General features: G+C 45.2%; 1 protein-coding gene across 2 annotated transcripts in view; it reads right to left on the bottom strand.

Annotated features, from left to right (window-relative positions):
- Window positions 1-20379, bottom strand: part of SLC24A3 (solute carrier family 24 member 3) — a 425544-nt gene extending 405165 nt beyond the window's left edge. The window contains exon 1 of one of the 2 annotated variants that reach the window (XM_027976756.2): window positions 19894-20379. In XM_027976756.2, the coding sequence (XP_027832557.2) occupies window positions 19894-20347 (454 nt within the window). In that variant the 5' untranslated portion in view covers window positions 20348-20379. Of the gene's footprint in view, window positions 1-8124; window positions 8958-19893 lie in introns of those variants that run through there. The other variant, XM_042229627.1, reaches the window with a different exon arrangement.
- Window positions 20380-20818: the final 439 nt, after the last annotated feature.

Genomic DNA, 20818 nt, shown 5'->3' with positions numbered 1-20818 from the left:
AACCACTGAGACCCTAAATTTCTGGAAATACAAGTCAACCAGCGAATGGGGTACGGATGAGGGTATATTGCCTCTTGGAGAACAAGAGAAGAAAGGACAGAGAGAAAGAACCACGGGGAGGATAGGAACTAGGGTTGCAGGTTTTCCTGCACCTGGGAAGACCTATCAACTGATCGAAATTATATGAATAAAGATCCATCTAAATATTCAAACTACCAAGTAGCAGAGGGTCACATTCCAATCAAAGGTCCTACCCTCTGGACAAAATGTAAGAAAATCAGAAATATGCACATATAAGCACCCTGACAACTTAGAAATTAAACATCGCTTCCCTAAATAACTAATTGCAAAGAAAAAAATGAAACTACAAGGCTATCTGAAAATGCCGCATGACATTTTAATACTTTTAAGGTGAATTTAAAGCTGCTCTCAGAGACAAATGCGTCATTGTGCTGTGCTAAATGGCTCAGCCGTGTTTGTCTCTGGAACCCTATGGACTGTACCTACCAGGCTCCTCTGTCCATAGGGATTTCCAGACAAGAACTCTGGAGTGGGTTGCCATGCCCTCCTCCAGGGGATCTTCTTGACCCAGGGATCAAACCCACGTCTCTTACGTGTTCTACACTGGCAAGTGGGTTCTTAACCCCTAGCACCACCTGGGAAGCCCCAAATGCATTGTTAGCAACAAAGAATAAAAACATATAAATAAAGCATGTAAGTCAAGAAATTAGAAAAGAAACCAAAAGAATTAACAAGATTTTAAAGAACTATTAAAGCCATAATCAAGGACTCATAAAATAGGAGAAAAAGCAAAAGTGCAAAGATACACATGAGATGGGTCATCCAACAATGATAAAATAAACTAAATACAGTCAGATTTGACCAAGGAGAAAAGAAAGAAAAACACGTAAGTCAGAAATGAGAAAATGTTACATAATCAGCATTACAGAACAAGTTAAAATGCAATGCATAATTTTGTTCATTTATAAAACCTTAAAGAGACCAGTGCTTTTCTGGAAAAACAAATTACCTACACAAGAAAAGCAGCAACGGAAGAAATTGAAAAGTTTGTCCAAAATTACCCTCAAGAAACTCTAGGCCAGGCAGTGCTACAAAGTGTTCTTTCAAATTCTAAAGTTGCAGAGTAACATGCTTCATAAAATATTGTAGAATGTAGAAAAACATGAGAATCATCAATTTGCTTTGTAAAGCAAGTGTAGTGATAACACCAAATCCTGGCAAAGAAATTGTATGTCACTATATCATGAATACAAAAAGAAAAATTCCTGTATAAAATATGAACCAATCAAATCTAATATCATTTTAAAAGAAAAAATATAGCTACCTAAGATTTACTTCAGTTCAGTTCAGTCGCTCGGTTGTGTCTGACTCTGCGACACCATGAATTGCAGCACGCCAGGCCTCCCTGTCCATCACCAACTCCCAGAGTTTACCAAACTCATGTCCATCGAGTCGGTGATGCCATCCAGCCATCTCATCCTCTGTCATCCCCTTCTCCTGCCCCCAATCCCTCCCAGCATCAGGGTCTTTCCCAGTGAGTCATCTCTTTGCATGAGGTGGCCAAAGTATTGGAGTTTCAGCTTCAGCATCAGTCTTTCCAATGAACACCCAGGACTGATCTACATTAAACACGTCAATAAATGTTAACAAGGCATTTGATTGCAAACAACATTCACGGCTGCTTTTAAAAAAAACTCTTCAGTTCAGTTCAGTCACTCAGTCGTGTCCGACTCTTTGCGACCCCATGAATTGCAGCACGCCAGGCCTCCCTGTCCATCACCATCTCCCAGAGTTCACTCAGACTCTCGTCCATCGAGTCAGTGATGCCATCCAGCCATCTCATCCTCGGTCGTCCCCTTCTCCTCCTGCCCTCAATCCCTCCCAGCATCAGAGTCTTCCAATGAGTCAACTCTTCGCATGAGGTGGCCAAAGTACTGGAGTTTCAGCTTTAGCATCATTCCTTCCAAAGAAATCTCAGGGCTGATCTCCTTCAGAATGGACTGGTTGGATCTCCTTGCAGTCCAAGGGACTCTCAAGAGTCTTCTCCAACACCACAGTTCAAAAGCATCAATTCTTTGGTGCTCAGCTTTCTTCACAGTCCAACCCTTATATCCATACATGACTACTGGAAAAACCATAGCTTAGACTAGATGGACCTTTGTTGGCAAAGTAATATCTCTGCTTTTCAATATGCTATCTAGGTTGGTCATAACTTTCCATCCAAGGAGTAAGCGTCTTTTAATTTCATGGCTGCAGTCACCATCTGCAGTCTGAAAACTAGAAATAAAAAGAAAGTTCCATTGCATAATGAAAAATAACTAGATTAACTGACAACTGACACTAAAAAACTATTTGAATATGGAATGAATCTTTTTTAAAAAATATAAATTTATTTATTTTAATTGGAGGCTAATTATTTTACAATATTGTGTTGGTTTTGCCATACATCAACATGAATCCGCCACAGGTATACAAGTGTTCCCCATCCTGAACCCCCTCCCTCCTCCCTCCCCATACCATCCCTCTGGGTCGTCTCAGTGCACCAGCCCCAAGCACCCAGTATCATGCATTGAAACTGGACTAGCGATTCGTTTCATGTATATTATACATGTTTCAGTGCCATTCTCCCAAATCATCCCACCCTCTCCCTCTCCCACAGAGTCCAAAAGACTGTTCTATACATCTGTGTCTCTTTTGCTGTGTCACATACAGGGTTATCGTTACCATCTTTCTAAATTCCATATATATGCGTTAGTATACTGTACTGGTGTTTTTCTTTCTGTATTACTTCACTCTCTATAATAGGTTCCATGAGGTACCATTTCATGTCAGTCAGAATGGCTGTGATCCAAAAGTCTACAAGCAATAAATGCTGGAGAGGGTATGGAGAAAACGGAACCCTCTTACACTGTTGGTGGGAATGCAAACTAGTACAGCCACTCTGGAGAACAGTGTGGAGATTCCTTAAAAAACTGGAAATAGAACTGCCTTATGACCCAGCAATCCCACTGCTGGGCATACACACCGAGGAAACCAGAATTGAAAGAAACACGTGTACCCCAATGTTCATCACAGCACTGTTTATAATAGCCAGGACATGGAAGCAACCTAGATGTCCATCAGCAGATGAATGGATAAGAAAGCTGTGGTACATATACACAATGGAGTATTACTCAGCCGTTAAAAAGAATTCATTTGAATCAGTTCTAATGAGGTGGATGAAATTAGAATGAATCTTAAAAATCCTCTATAGTAGCAAATTATTGTTTTTATTATTATTTACATAGCTTAACATTTATGCATAAAATTAAGAAATTATAAAGAAAAGACATTTCAAAAATATATATATAAACAAAACAATAGCAACAATAAATAATAACAAAAGAACTTTCACAAATAAATGTAAGAAAAATATAGGAAAATAATCATGAATCTTGACAGATTTTGTAAAGCCTTGATTAAGAAGCACACTATGAGATGAATCAATGCTGTAAAATGTTGCATTTTCACAATTCTTTTTTATAAATTTGTCAAAACCTACAGGCATTTGGACAAAATTTAACAGAGATTCTAAAGTTCACCAGAAGGATAAATGAATACTAGCAAATGATTTTTCCCCCAAAACAAGAGGTGAGGAGTTTTGTCCCATCAGATAATTCACATGTGAACAAACTACAATGATTAATTAATGGGAAAATAGAACTAAGTAGATATCACAAGAACAGCTTCTGGTATATAAGGGAATAACCATGGAATACAGGTGACCCTACAAATGTGAGGATAAAGGAAATATTAGCCAATAAACAAGTTGACTGCGTGAAACCTGTTAATCTGTTTAAATGCTCATCTCCTGCTAAGACAAATTTCAAATGAAGTAAAGGGTTAATTTTTTAAAACATTAAACCATAAAAATGGGGGGGAGACCAAAGGATTACATGATATAAATATATAACTGAGATCCTGGATCTGAGAATAAACAATGAAAAAAAATAAAAGGGAAAAGAGAATTCTGACTAGATAAATATTTTTTTTTTCTGTATGCCAAAAATCCAGGCAAAACTTCCAAAACAAGATAAAAGATTTATACACAGCATATATAAAGAATTCTTACAGACCACTGAGAAAAACACTATTATCCCATTGGGGGAAAAAAAAAAGGAGAACTGACATGAACAAATTTTTCTCACAAGCAAAAAAATACAAATGATCAATAAGAATCTTTAAAAATAATTAGAGAATAAAACATTTTCATGTTGCTGCTGCTGCTAAGTCGCTTCAGTCATGTCTGACTGTGCGACCCCATAGACGGCAGCCCACCAGGCTCCGCCGTCCCTGGGATTCTCCAGGCAAGAACAGTGGAGTGGGTTGCCATTTCCTTTTCCAATGTATGAAAGTGAAAAGGGAAAGTGAAGTCACTCAGTCGTGTCTGACTCTTCGCGACCCCATGGACTGCAGCCTACCAGGCTCTTCCGCCCTTGGGATTTTCCAAGCAAGAGTACTGGAGTGGGTATAATTATAAAATACTGAAATATGCAGGAGCCACTTAATTTATTCAATGAGAAAATTATGAATATAAGCCTTAAGCATGATAAAGATATAAAACTCAGGTTATCTATGTATTAATACTGATAAATATATCAAGCAGAGAAATATAGAAGCAAACATTTTAAATTTTAAAAAGTTAGATTCAATTTGTTTAACATCTATCTGATGACAATAATTAACTGTTTGAAAATGAGTATCTCTAGCAGTTGGTATTAGTAACTGGTCACCTGAGGAATTTCTTCAAATTATTTTTGAGTCTTTCTTCTTTGCTTTTAAATGATGGCAGGTTTTAATTTTGTTTTGTTCTATTGGGTTCAAAATACATTTCACTCTTGTTAGCAACCAATTTCTTAAAATAAAAAACAATTCAGTTTTACTAGCAAAGAAGGAAGGCAAACTAAAGCCATGAGATACTGTCTGTCTGCCATCAAATTGAATTTAAAATATGTAAAATTATCACAATCCTCAATTTTGGCAGAGAACACTGAATTGAGCACTCCCAAACAGTGCTGTTAGCATTTCTAATTCATTCAGATTCCTGGAAAGTCAGACAGCGGTGTGTAGTAGCCTTTACAGCGGGCCCACACTCTGACAGTGAAACAGTATTTCCAGGGATCCAGCCTAAAGAGGCCATCAAAGACCTCGGCATAAGAACAATCATCACAGTGAAGACATGCAAAATACCTCACTATCTCAAATGGAGGCCCAAATAAACAAATTCTGGCATCATCAGAGGATACAATGCCCACAGCCTACTTGGCCACATAGAAACTTTGTGAGCTCGAGCAACTGACTTAAACTAATTGCACCTATTCCATTGGTACAGGGAAAGCTCTTAGAACAGTGCCCCAAACATGCCAAGTGTTCAATATATTTCACTTAACATGTAAGAAGTATTATATATATGTGTTTGTGTTCTTGTGCATGCTAAGTCACTCCAGTTGTGTCCGACTCTGCGACCCTATGGAAAGAAGTCCTCCAGGTTCCTCTGTCCATGGGATTCTCCAGCCAAGAATACTGGAGTGGGTTGCCATCCCTCCTTCAAGGGATCTTCCTGACCAGGGATCAAACCTGCATCTCCTGCAACTCCTGCACTGCAGGCAGATTCTTTATCACCCGCAAATGTATATGGGAAGCCCCCATATATATTTACATATTGTAAATATATAATAACGTCACATAATACTAAGAAATATTGTGATTTTAATAATATTATTATGCAGACATTAAAATTAATTTTTAGGTTTCATGCCATGGAGAAATGTTTATAACAAGTTTAAAAGCAGACTGCACCAACACTATACAATCTCTTCCAGAAAACAGAAGGAAATACCTCCTGTTTCATTCTGTGTACCCAACAAAACCAGACAAAGATAATACTAGAAAAGAAACCTAGGGCAGGTATCCTGGGTGATCATAGATATAAAAGTCCTCAAGAAAATATGATCAATTCAAATCCAGAAAAATACACCATGAAAAAAACATCCTCGTCAAGTAGGGCTTATCTGTGGTATGCAAGGCTGATTCTATATTCAAAAATCAATCCATGCAATCCACCACATTAACTGTCTAAAGAAAAACCATGGGATTAAATCATTTAATGTAGGTAAATCATGTGATGAACTTCAATATCCACTTCTGATAAAAATTCTCAACAAAGGAAGATTCTAGTGTCAAAAGATTACATACTGTAGAATTCCATCTGTATGACATTCATAAAGGACAAAAGTACGGTGGCAGAGTACAGGGGGTTGGGGTGGGTCCAGTGTGATAACAAGTGGATGGTTTAAGGGGGATTTTGAGGGGTGACAGTTCTGTTCTATATCCTGACCATCAGTCAGTTCCACTGTGCATTAGTTGCTTTTAATTTTAAAAGCAGGATTCAAGACCTTATACATAGTATTACAGCAATTTTATAATACGTATGGGAGGAAACATATCAACATCGCAACCCTGGAAAATACTGAAACCAACCTGTCCTCATGCCCAGATTTATCAAAAGTAGGTTCAGTAAGTTTTCTTTCTGTATGTATCCCAACAAACACTTGTGATGTCAAATGAGCAAACCATAAAAAAATGCAGAAGGTCATTAACTTTCAAGGCTGGGGTTATTAAGATCCTACAAAACTTCGGAAGTCATGCTCAGACTAGAATTACAACATGAGGGGTGAAAATAGTTGAAATCTTATAAACTCAAAGACCCCTAACAAGAAAAATTAATGGATAGTAATTTTCAAAATGACCAGTCATTCTCATGGCTATATGAAGTGACTACCCAGGTAAAGGGTAAGCCAAGGTAAGCCAAAATTTTACCCTTCTCCTAAAGCAAGCTAAAACTGTTCCATGGACCAAGATTTCTGAATAAACAAATCGATATGCTACAGGAAGTAACTCACTCTAAAAATCCCTAATTTTCCCCATTTAATGACCACACCACAGGACGTATAATTCCCAGCAAGATATCAGCACTTCAGAAGCATTTCAGAATTTGAAATCATTTTACCCAGCCCCTATGTATCAAATATACTTCTAATCTAAACTTTCTGCTATTTTTGTCTTCAGTATTTACTAAGCAATAAGTCAGAAAACCAGGATTCTGGCTCCAGTTTAAATTCTCTTTCACATCAGTTTCCTCAAACATAAGATCAGATGTTAAAATACTAAGGTGTCCACGATCTCCATCTCCAGTATTCTCCAGCAGTCAATAAACAGTAGTGAATAATGGTGAAAGCAATGTCTCAAAGGCATGTCTAAACTTCCTGAAAGAAGCAAGTGTTTGAGTGAATTATTTTCATGGAGCATTTATTCAGAAATCCTGTGCAAATGACAGACAAAAATTATTCATCAAAGAAAACTGTTAACTAGCCATGCATGGCCTTTATCTGGCACTTAGCTCAGGTTACTGTACCTGAAAGTGATCAACCTGCAGGGATTGAGGCCTCCTCCTCCCCCAACGTCCACCCTAACTTCACTGAGACAGACTGACCTCTTTACACTTGTCCCCCTGACCCTCAACTTACAAGCAGTCTTTGGAGTAAAGCAACATTACTGGTGGTAAAATTGCCCTTAATTCTTCAAGTTATCATTTTCTTTTCTTTTTTAAGGATAAGTCAGGTGTAATAGCACCAAGAATAGAATATTTGTATGACATATAATTTTCTCATAAGCTTAATTTTTGGAATAGGTGATAGGAGTTACTTAACGTGACTGTTCATTTTGTACAAAAAGGTACCTGGAGTATGTATGGTTACAGAGGATCAACACAAGTCATCTTTGTGATGTTGGATCAGTTCAATATTTTGACTAGGTTGGTACACATAAAATATAAATGAATAAGGTTAGTAGGCTGCATCAATGTCCCTACTCTGGTTATGAAATTATACTTTACTCAAGTTTTGCAACAGTTTACCATCAGAAGAAACAGCATGATTTCTTGCCACTGCCTGTGACTCTACAATTATCTCAATACTATTTTTCAATGAACAGAAAGGATATGTTAAAATCTATGCCTTCTCCCAACCCCGACCATCAGCCCTCCTAAAAGACAACAAACCTTACCAGTTTCACGTGCATAGGAGTTAAAAGGGGCTTCCCAGTTGGCACTAGTGGTAAAGAATCCGCCTGCCAATGCCGGAGACAGAGGTTGAATCCCTGGGTCGGGAGGATCCTCTGGAGGAGGAGATGACAACCCACTCCAGTATTCCTGCCTGGAAAATTCCATGGACAGAGGAGCCTCACGGGCTACAGTCCAGACATGAGTGAGCCACGAGCACACACACTGGAGAGAAAAGGGGGAAGGCAGGAAGGGAGGAGAAGAAGGAGGGAGGAGACTCGAGGCAGCTTCGGATGGTCCTGCAATGTATCAGAATCAATTGCCAGCTCTTTCGCACAACTGGCCTTGAGTATAGGAGTGTTTCTGCTGAACAGCCCCCCTACACACACAACCACCACCTCCTCCCCCATTGGACTGCTGGGAATAGCCAGGTTTTTGTCCTTAGGACAGGACACCAGGGGACTCTCCTCTGGGGAATCTGACCGCCCCCTGATAAAGATCTAAAACTAGGAACACTGTCCAGGGACACAGCCAGTCAGGTCACCTTACACAGGCACCATCAGCAGACCCTCCCCACCATGTGCATGGTTCCCAGCCTTCTTGTTAATGGGGCTCACTTATATATGAGCAAAGGCCACAGATCCCTTGACATAAGAAGAAAGCACCTAATAGGGAAAACAACAACAAACAGACAAGAGCAACTTGGAGAAAGAGAGTTCATTCAAAGAAAAGAAAACCACAGACTACTATTAATACATTTAGGGATATAAGAGATGATACTGTATTGATGAAGCAGAACAGGATGGTACTAAAAATAACTTGCAGAGGAAAAAAGAGCTCTTGGAAGGTAAAAATATGACAGCAGAAATAAAAAGCCTGGCATAAGAATTAGAGGGGGAAAAAAAAGGATTTAGAGGGTATGGTTAAGAAAACCTACAGAAATTAGAACAGAAGGATGAGGAAAAAATAGGAGAGAAGACATAAGAAAATCAGAAGATCAATGCAGGAAGTCAAACACCCAATAATACATAATCCAGAAAGAGTAAGCAGATAACTTAGGGTTGTTGTTCAATCGCTCAGTCACGCCAGGCTTCCCTGACCATGACCAACTCCTGGAGCTTATTTAAACTCATGTCCATACAGTCAGTGATGCCATCCAATCATCTCATTCTCTGTCGTCCCCTTCTCCTCCTGCCTTCAATCTTTCCCAGCATCAGGGTCTTTTCCAGTGAGTCAGTTCTTCGCATCAGGTGGCCTAAGTATTGGAGTTTCACCTTCAGCATCAGTCCTTCCAATGAATATTCAGGACTGATTTCCTTTAGGATTGACTTGTTTGATTTCCTTGCAGTCCAAGAGACTCTCAAGAGTCTCCTCCAGCATCACTATCTGAAGCATCAATTCTTCGGCACTCAGTCTGCTTTATGATCCAACTCTCACACCCATACGTGACTACTGGAAAAACCATAGCTTTGACTATACAGACCTTTGTCAGCAAAGTGATGTCTCTGCTTTTTAATACACTGTCTAGGTTTATCACAGCTTTCCTTCTAAGGAGCATCTTTTAATTTCATGGCTGCAGTCACCATCCTCAGCGATTTTAGAACCCAAGGAAGCTAGGGTAGAGGAAATGACCAAGACAAGTTCCCAGACCTAATGGACATAAGCTTCCAGGATAAAAGAACCAGGTGAATGTACCCAAGAAAATACATGATCTGCAACAGCCATATAACTGTGATACAACTGCACATCAGGAACAAAGCAGTGAGCACACATGCTTTTAGAGAGGGAGAAAACAATTAAAACAATTAAAAACTAAGACAGCATCAAACTTCTCAGAGGCAACACCGGAGGCTGGAAGAGCTAAGCCTACAAGATTCCAAAGAAAACATGCTCCAACCTAAACCCTGATCCAGTCTAACAATCTTCTAAGTGTGGGGGCAGAATTAACATATTGTCAAGCCCACGTCTCAAACCTTTGTTTTGATTCCCACACCCCTGTCTTAGGAGGCCCTGTGAGTGTGGGATTCCAAAAATGCATACCAAAAATGAAGAAATAAATCAAGAAAGATACCTATGTGTGTTCCAGGAAAAAGGGCTTTCAACATAAGGAAAGCTGGAGGGGAGAAAAAAAAAAAACAAAAACACATGGAGGCTGAAGCTGAAGAAAGATGTCAAGATAACAGCTGGGCAGTAGATTTAACAAGCCACCTGTCCAGATTAGAATGGGCAGAAGAATCTGGAAAAGACTTCTTCCAAAAGAGCGCTGGATAGAATATCTGCACATGAGGGCTTCCCTGGTGGCTCAGATGGTAAAGAATCTGCCTGCAATGCAGGAGACCCAGGTTCACTCCCTGGGACAGGAAGATCCCCTGGAGAAGGGAATGGCTACCTACGCCAGTACGCTTGCCTGGAGAATCCATGGACAGGGGAGCCTGACGGGCTACAGTCCATGGGGTTGTAAAGAGTCAGACATAACTGGGCAACTAACACTTTCATACTCTGGGCACATGAGGAGGAAATGAAGGCAACCAGAGGAAACTCTGGGCTTCAGTTAATGGTGAAGGCTTAGAATACCAAGCCACCAAATATTAAGTCATGTTCAGAACAGAAAAATTAAGCCCAGTGTATCTCACAGCTTAGCCACCAAGAGCACTGAGGTAGTTGCAATAAGAAACTGACCTGATTGCAGCCAGTGGTGCCCAGTGTTGCCTGCAATGTAGACCCATCTGCCTCTCTTTAGAAAAATCCCAATGCCCAAGCTACACCCTAGGGCATTATATCACAATCCCCAGCCGGTAGGACCCAGATGCAAGGTTTAAAGTTCCCTGGTGATTACAACATGCGCAGAAGACTGAGATGCACAGAACTCAGCAAAGGTGCAATTCCAACCCTCACGCAAACCCTCACAGACCTTTACCTGAAGCTGCTGCCACTGCTGCTAAGTCGCTTCAGTCGTGTCCGACACTGTGTGACCCCATAGACAGCAGCCCACCAGGCTCCTCTGTCTCTGGGATTCTCCAGGCAAGAATACTGGAGTGGGTTGCCAGTTCCTTCTCCAACGCAGGAAAGTGAAAAGCGAAAGTGAAGTTGCGCAGTCGTGCCCGACTCTTAGCGACCCCATGGCCTGGAGCCTACCAGGCTCGTCCACCCATGGGATTTTCCAGGCAAGAGTACTGGAGTGGGATGTCATTCCCTTCTCCGTTATCTGAAGCAGCTACTCATAATCTTGACTTTCAACCACCCACTATATATCCACCTAGGTGTCCTACCAGTAATCAAAGTCAAAATGTCCCAAAATGAGCATTTCATGTTCTTTCTTAAAAATGACACTGTGTGTGTGTGTTCAGTCACTCAGTCATGTCTGACTCTTTGTGACCCCATGGACTATATCCTGCTAGGCTCCTCTGTCCATGGGATTTCCTAAGCAAGAATATTGGAGTGGGTTGCCATTTCCTCCTCCAAGGGATCTTCCCAACCCAGAGATGGAACTGGCATCTCCTGCATTTCCGGCAGAGTCTTTCCCACTGAGCCACTGAGGAAACCCGATTAAAATGACACCAGTAGTAACTTAAAATAGAATTACCATATGACCCAGCAATCTCCTTCCTGGGCATGTATCTGGAGAAAACTCTGATCTGAAAAGATGCATGCACTCTAATGTTCATAGGAGCACTAGTAAATAGTAGTCAAGCATGGAAACAATCTAATGTCCATCCAGAGATGGATGGATAAAGAAGATGTGGTCCATATACACAATGGGGTAAAAAAGAATGAAAATCAGCCATAGAAAAGAATGAAATCATGCCTTTCCAGCAACATGCATGGACCTAGAGATTGTTGTAATAAGTCAGACAGATAAAGACAAAGAGCATATGATATCACTTAAATGTGGAATCTAAAAACGTGATAACAAATGAACTTACTTACAAAACAGAAACAGATTCACAGACATAAAAAACAATTTATGGTTACCAAAGGGGAGGATAAATTAGAAGTATGGGATTATCATACTTACATATAAAATAAACAACAGGGACCTACTGTTTAGCATGGGGAACTATATTCATTATCTTATAATAAACTCTAATGGAAAAGAATCTGATGAAGAATATAGAGAGACTAGTGCTAGTGACTCCCTGATGTCCAGCAGGGCACCCCATCTCCTGGTCCCCCATGCTCATCCCCATGACCTTTGTTCTAACCTCAAAATCCTACTCAAGAAACCCACTTGTTACTTCCTGTCCTTCCCAAGTTCAGATTCCAATGCATGTCACGAATGTGAAAATGACTTCTGCCAAGGCCAAACAATGCAGAAGCACACAGGGGAAAAGGAAAAGGAAAATACAAAGTTGCAACATGAAATTCCCTGGAAGTAGGTCAGTGATGAGCTTACTTTATTTGTTCACCCTCTCTCAGCAAAGAAGAGTGATTGACAAGCAAGAATGCTGGCTGGGTCTCAGGATTTAAATCCACAAGTTGTAGGGGATTCCCTGGTGACTCAGTGGTAAAGAATTCACCTGCCAATGCAAGGGACACAGGTTCCAGCCCCAGTCCAGGAAGATCCCACATGCCATGGAGCACCTAAGCCCATGCGCCACAACTACTGAGCCCCCGAGTCCCAGAGCCTGTGCACTGCACCGAGAGAGTAGCCCCCAAGCGCCGCAACTAGAGAAAAGCCTGCACCGTGACAAAGCAGCAGCACAACCACAACTAAGCAAATGAAATAAATTTAAATTAGCAACCTGGATGGGTTTGGGCATGCTCCAGAAGGGACAGGGGCCTCTCCCCTGTTCCCCTGAACTCTCACCTAATCCCTACACTCTGGAGTTCCCAGGGTCAGGGCCAACCTGTTCCGTGGTCACAGATGGGTCCAGACAAGTTGCATTTCTATCCACGTCTCAAATACTTTGCAATGCCATTCTCATCCTACCTCCCCACTTTCCACACATCGATCTCATTAAAAGACAGAGGCTTCACAGGAGGTCTGTGCCTAGCACCCTATCAGTCTGCTGCAGTCTCACCCCATTCTGGGCACCATGGCACATCCTCACTTGCCACAAACGAGAGAAGCAGTCTCCCCTGCATCTTTGGCAACACTTTGTTTTCATTTTTGCTGGTCTGATACTATAAAATGGTAACTCGTCATCTTACAATTTAGGTTTTCCAGTTACTATCAAGGCTGAAGATTTTTACTTGTGTCAACTGGCCATTTGCAAATGTTTTTGCTTGCTTGTTTGTTTTGTGAACTGCCTTCCCATTTATTTTACCCATTTTTCTGTACATTTGTGTTTTTGTCCTCTCTTGACCAACCTAACTCCTTTATTTTCCAGGTTCCAGCATCTCCCACCCTAGACCAAGACCTCTTCCACGTGATGCTGTTTCTCATTTGTCTCTCAAAATTCTTGAAAATCAGTTGTTCAATGTGTCTATTCCCACAAAAGTCATAGCATCATGAGGATACCGTGAGTATCCATCTCAGACACTGCTGTCACCGCAGCAATGAGCAAAAGCCTGCCACATGTTTCCAGAAAGAAGGAATGAACATCCCTGTGTTTTACACCAGTCGGATCCAGGTAGAATCTCACTCAAGGGATACTGTTGAAGGGAGTTTCATAAAGGACCATTTACAGAGGTGGGGGCAAGGTTGGGAAGACCAGGGAAGTGAGTGAAGTCCCTAGGACTTGCAACAATGAAAAGCATCACCCAGCTCAGGGATGAGGATGAAGAGAGAACAGGTGTAGACAGACAGAGACCTCACAGCAGGAGGGAGACTGGGAGATGCCATCCAAATCTGAAACATCACAACTCCATAGTTTGAACTGCCTGAATGGTGCCCATCACCGCTTCATGTATAGGAAATCTCCTTCCACTGAATCCTCAATACTTAATTCTCAGATCGCACAAGATGGGACCATGTGTAACACCACTGCAAATGAGAAAATAAAACCATTGCCAAATAAGCTCTACAGAAACTGAACACTGGAAGAGGCCAGAAACATTCAAATTCCCTTCCTGGCAGGACTATCCATTTGCTCTGCGACTTCAGGGACATTTTCTGAACCCTCGCAGACCCCGGTTCCTCCAGGATAAATGTCTGTGTCCTTTTATCCCCCCTCCAAAACTATTCTGCTCAAGAAAGAGAAATCTTCTGAAGGAAAAAGAGAGTTGCCAAAAGCCTATCCTATCAGCCAACTTCCACCAGGCCTTGGAATCCTCCGCAAATGGCTGGTTTTGCAATTCTTTGGGCTTTGCCAACCCTCCAGGGTTTAAAAAAAAAAAATCATCCCACAAGGATTCAAGTCTCACAAGGGGAGGAAATCTTTGAGAAAAATCTGGGTTGATGAGCAGCTAAGAAAAGCCAGGAGGAAGGAGACACATCTATATATGTTGAGGCAGAAAATAGAAAAGGTTGAAAAGGAATGTTTTTCTAAAATACTGCTTCATGAAAGCAACCTTCTGTTACTCCTTCACTCCCCAGTCGACTGGAAAAGACAGAGTGGCTCCTGCTTTCCATTCGCGTCCTCTGAGGCCGAGGCTACGCGGCTCTGATGCGGGCGGCTTCAGTTCACGTCCTGCCACTGAATGAAGTGCCTCTGATGGAGGCACCCACCTTTCTCAGGTCAGGGTGAGTCCAGGCAAAACAGTAACAACATCAAATTTGCTGGGTTGAAGGCAGAATTAGAAATCATGAAAACTAGTGTGTGCCTGTAAGCTGGGCTCTGACGTAGTCGCTGGGTTTCATCACAGGCACTGTCGCTCAGACACTGAAACAGCCTCCACACCGAACAAATGCCTTTTGAGCATCTACCCTGGGTAGGCGATGGGGTGACAAAGGTGAGAAAAGTCCCTGACCTCCTGGGAGCTTAGACTCTGGTGAAAAGGAGATGTCATAACGAATACATAATCAAGTCATAACGAAATACATAATTGCCACCTGCAAGAACTGCTACAAAGGGAAGGCAGAGTGTGTTCAGAGAGCAAACCGGGGATCCAGTCTGGCCGGGAAGGTCTTGGTGCTGGAAGTGAAGGGTGAAGGGTAAACTGTAGAGAGGTGACAACGTGACCTGCGTGTGCTATGGGTCTGGGGTCGGGTCTACGGAGCAGAAGGCAGGCCTGAGCGGTGGTGCCCGGCCAGGGGAGAGGGAAGCGCCTGATGAGAGTCCAGCCAGCCTCCACCCCTGGGGATCTACAGGAGGGACCGAAAGGTCACGATCAGGGCCCTCCAAGGGATGGGAAGCCACAAAGCTCTGCCACTGAAATGTGCAGCTCAGGTCCCACTGCGGCCACTCTTCACATGCCATCTCTGGACCCCCAACCAGGAAGACGAGCAGCGGTGTTTCCGTGACTGGGTGATCTATCAATAGAAATTGTAAACACACTCACACAGATACACACACACATTTGCACACATATATACATCCATACACACATACATACATATGCATACACATATATACTCATGCATATACGCATACACCCATATATACACAATGCATACATGTATACATGCATGTACACACAGATGTTCACACCTATACCTACATATACATGGGCTTCCCAGGTGGTGCTAGTGGTAAAGAACCCACCTGCCAATACAGGAGACATAAGAGACGTGCGTTTGATCACTGGATCGGGAAGATTCCCTGGAGGAAGGCATGGCAACCCACTCCAGTATTCTTGCCTGGAGAATCCCATGGACAGAGGAGCCTGGGGGGCTACAGGCCATTAGGTTGCAGAGTCAGACACAATTAAAGCAAATTAAGCATGCACGCACACACACATACTCATATAAACATACACACACATATACATACTCATGCACATACAGAAACACACTAATACATATACACAGACACATACACACATATACATATACATTACACACACATACCACACTACACATATATACATAATCACACACATATACACACATGTATGTGTGCATGTGTGTACATGTCACATGTATACATTATCTGCCTTTACCATCTTGGGAAATATATACAATCACTCCTAAGCCATCATCCCTTTAGATCCTGTTTTTTTCCAAAGACAACCACAACAGCACCTCCCATCACATGCCCACCTTTCTATATGTCCTGACACTCCTCCGTTGAGTAAGTGGCTCCATCTGTGTCCCCTCTCTGTGACCGCGGGTTGCCATCTGTCACTTCCCTGACCAACAGAAAACAGTGGCAGTGGTACACACAACACCTGAGGCTGACACATAAGAAGGCCAGGCACATCCACCTTGTTCTCCTGGACCCCAGCTGCCATGTTCTGGGGAAGCTCAAAGACACGTGGAGAGGCCACATGTAGACGTCCTGGGTGACAGCCCAGCTGAGGGCCCAGCCAACAGCTGGCATCAACACCTCACGCGGGAGCGATGCTGCCTCCAGATGACTTAGGCCCAGCTGTCAAGTCACCCAGTCCTTGAATGTCTCCATCTGAGACCCCGACGTAGCCGAGCAGAGGCCAGCCCTCCCCACCAGGCCCTGCCTAAGTCACTGCCACAAAGAATCCTTGAGTAAGAACATAAAGGAGTCATTTCACACCATGATTTTGGAGTGATCTCTTATGCGGCAACAGTAACCAAGCCGAAGAGTAGCTCCAAGTTTATACGTATATATAATTTTCCTTAATCACCATTCACCACCCTACGAATCTCAGAGAGCGGATGTCTTCAACCACTCCTTCCAAAGGACCTCTGGACTTTGTCCACACCACTTTTGGAAAAGGAGGACCAGGTTCCTGACTCCAAATAAAAATTAAACAGTTTCAAATCACTCAACACATACAAAGTAATCCATTCAGACTGCAAAAAAAAGGAAAAAAAAAAAGTAAAAGAAAATCCACCTTAGCAAATTGGAGCCCTTAGCAGATTGGCTGTGAAAACATCAAAATGAGATCTTCACCGGCAACAAGTAAATAGAGCACCTTGGGCTTTCCTTCTGCACCGACCACTGGAGGCTCAAGCATCTGCAAAGAGTGTGCACAACTTGAATGAGGCAATGCATAGAAAGGGTACTAGGCCCAGGACCTGGCACTGGAGAACATGCCAAATTCCAGTTAACATTATTACTGCTTTTGTTGCTGTGAGAATTAACATTTCCCTTTACTCCAGTGTTAATTCTTCCTGACTTAAGCCTAACAATGCTCCTGTCCTATCTGAGGAGAGAATCTATACTGAGTTTGGTTAGGGGTTCCTAAAAGGAGTCTCCGATTCCATACATCAGAAATGTTATTTATATGATACACCTGCCACACACCTCTATTTTGGTTGGGCAAAAGAACTGTCCTTTTTATTGGAAAAAAAAAGAAAAATCAACATGTGTTAGAAAACAGGCTTCTGAGAAGTTACACTTAATCACTGCATGGTTTTCAAGGTGAATAAACAGAAGTATCACTTTGATCATTATGAAGGTACCACTCCCCATGTGGTTATATAAATATTACAAAGCTGCACTACAGAGTGGCACAAATACGGGGGGACAGAGATGGGATCAAAGAGCCAGGTCACCTCAGGTTCATTTCTTCCTCTGTTCCTCAACTGCTGTGTGACTGTAAGTGAATCACTTGGCCTCTCCAAGTCAGAGTGTCTTCAAAACAAGGCTACATTCCAAACTTTTTATTCATACTGAAAGGACCCTCAAGCAGAGAAGCTCCTAAGTTAGTAAAAGTCACTATTCAGATGGTTAGGTATGCTGAATGGCAATCCCTTAAGCAAAATAATCACTTGCAGATTCACACATGTTAATTAGTATCTTAAAAATCATTTCAAAAAACCTGGGCCTTGAGCAATCTTGCTGTGCATCATGTAATGAAATTATCAATATCTAGTGGAAGAAAAGGTGATTTGAGACAGAATTACAACTTGCATGCCATCCAGGGGGCTCAATGGCACACGCTCCCCTCCCACTGACATGTCACTGTTGTCTTAAGTTGCTGGGGTGGGGGTCTTCTCAAGCCCCACATTTATGGGAGGGGGTGTAGAGGAGGTGAAAAGGCAGGAGAGAGACCAATCAGGGGAAGGACGGAGGATAGGGCTGTATACTGGACCCAAACCTGAGTCCCTAGCAGGGACACTTCTGTCCATCCCCAAATGACATCTAGTCACCTAGCTTCAAGTCTGCAAAGTGTCTGACACCCGCTTCCTCCGAACATCCCAGCTTTCCCCGGGCCCAGGAAGCTCCCTGCCACTGATGGACTTAACCATCTGGGTCACATTCCCCATTGAGAAAAAAATGTCTTTTGTAGCCTGGAAAGTGGTAGGAAGTCTATGGCCTGAGAGCCCTGACCTGTAGGAAGATGGGCGGTGTGTAACTGAGTTGAAATGGCCCTTTCAATAGTATGGACTGGCTTTACACTTGTCTAAGCCGCGATGATGAAAAGGGGGTTAATGAAAACCCTCTTCCTGAGACAAGGCCAGGAACTGCTTCTGGCAGGTCAGAGTCTGCCCTTGGAGAGAGGTCTGGCCTCTCTCACTGGGCACCGTCCACTTTCCGATGTCAGTCCCCATGGCCAGACAGTCTAGCATCCGGGAGAAACGCAGAGAACCAGGAGTCTCCAGGGCTCCACTGAGGACCTGGACAGGCTCTCTCCTATTACCATATATGCTGAAGTCTGCTAAGATCTGAACCAAGACCCACCATCCACTTTCCCCACCAGGCAGGAGCACAATCAGTTGGGGAAGGTCTCTTTTTTTTAACCTTTTGTACCCTTAAGTATATTTGAGCATCACTATCCAAATGCCTTCCTTCTGCACTTCATAATCCCTTGTATTGGAGCTCCGTGGATCTTAACACCAAAGCATGTATCTGTCATTGTTTTCCCTCCCGAGTATTTCTGTATCTATTTTCCCACCAAGCGTGCGACTGGGGGAGCCGGGATAGAAAACTGCTTTACACGAGCTATTCTTCCAAGCCTTTCCTCCGTTTCTCTGACAGCTGCACACCCAAGGTCCAAACTCTTTCCCGTGAACAACTGTGCTGAGCAAAATTCTTCAGCAGATCTATTTCAGCTCAAGAAAGGCCGAGGGCAAACATAAGACACAAGTTGTGTGCCGCGAGGGCGCACTGCAGGGCACCCTGAAAGTAAGGTACAGACCATCGGCGGTCCCGTCTAACGGCTTCATCCCGCGTTGCAAGTCTGCAAAAGGGATCCGTGTTCCCAGCGAGGGGCCAGTGGAGGAGAACCAGTCCCAGCGAGGGGCCAGTGGAGCAGAACCAGTCGCAAAATCTAGCCAGGGCGGGGCGGCGGCGGGGCGGGGGGGGCAACACTTTTTTCCTATCATTCGTTCCCGGGCACCTGTTCTACAACGAGGGGGATGGAGCTTCCGAGGAAACAGGCGGTCCATCCTGCCTGTTCTGTTCGGAGCACTAACTGTGTCCACGGGTCAACCAGCCCTCTCCCTGCCCTCCCTCCACAGGCCAAGGAGTTGCACGGGTGGTCACGCGCGCAGGGGCAGAAGCTCACCAGGACAACTTCATTACTGCCCACGGGGGACCTGTTTAGGGCAAGAGTCCCCACTGCTGCCTCCCTCAGTCCCTCCAGCTCGTGGCAGGAAGCGGGGCAGAGCCGGGAGGCACAGGTGACGGTTCCCAGGGCAGCCAGGCGCCCAGCGTGCCGGCCACGGTCCTACCCCCGCCCCGTGCCCGCGCACACGGTCCTCGCCTCCCGGGCCCCTCCGCCCGGGGCAGGGGGCGTCCCCGGGCCTGGACGCCCCGCGCCGCCGCCGGAGCCGCAGCGCCCACTCGGGGCGAGCGGCGAGCACTCACCGTCGTGGTCCCGCATGCTCGACAGCGACCAGAGCAGCAGCGCCACCAGGGCCAGGAAGCAGACCTGGCTCAGAAGAAGGTCCCTCCGGCAGCTCCGGCGGCGCTCACGCTCCTCCAGGTCGGGCGACTGCATCCTCTCCGCGCGGCAGGGCAGCGACCCCGGCGGGGTCCCCGGAGGGCGGCGGCCGCTCCGATCGCCGGCGGCCGCAGCGCGGCTGGTGGCGGGAGGCAGCTCCGCGTGCGGCGGCGGCGCGTCCTCGCTGCGCTCCCGCCCGGCGGCCGCCGCCGCCGCCTCTCCTTCCTCCTGGCGGCCGCCGCGGTTCTCCCGATCTCCGTCCTCGTCGTCGCTCAGTCCCTCCTCCTCCTCCTCCTCGTCGTCGTCGTCGTCGTCGTCGCCGCCGGCCCGCGCCGCCGCCTCCCGGCGCTCGGGGTCCCCGTCCTCCTCGCGCGCCATGGCTCCCACGCTCGGCGTCCGCGCTCGGCCTCGGGCGGCGGCGCGGCGGGGGCGGCGGGGGCGGCCGGGAGGCGGGGGCGGCGGCGGCCGAGGAGGAGGAGCGGGGAGGACCGGCGGGAGGAGGGCCCGCCGCGGGCCAACTCGGCCGGCGGGCGAGGCCACCCGGGGCTGCTCCGGCCTCGCCGGCGGCGGGAGCGCGTCGCGGGGCCGTCCGCCTACTCCATGGTCCTCGCGCGGGGCCGGGGCCGAGCCGGGGCCGGGGCCGGGCCGAGCGCGCCGGGAGCTCGGGGCGAGGCGGGAGGCGGCAGCCGGCGGCGGCGCGGCGGCTCGGGCGCGGGCGCGGGCTGGGGGCAGCGGCGGGGACGCGGCGGCGCTGGCCAGCCCGGCGGAGAGGGGGCGCGTGGGGAGGAGACTGAGCCGGGGAGGGAGCCCCGCGCGCGGTCCTGCGCTCGTGCCGGCGCAGGAGGGCCC

The sequence above is a fragment of the Ovis aries genome, chromosome 13, assembly GCF_016772045.2.
Source record: "Ovis aries strain OAR_USU_Benz2616 breed Rambouillet chromosome 13, ARS-UI_Ramb_v3.0, whole genome shotgun sequence".
NCBI classification, from domain to species: Eukaryota; Metazoa; Chordata; class Mammalia; order Artiodactyla; family Bovidae; genus Ovis; species Ovis aries.
The sequence above is the reverse complement of the archived record's forward strand: the minus strand, read 5'-3'. Positions and strand labels throughout refer to the sequence as shown.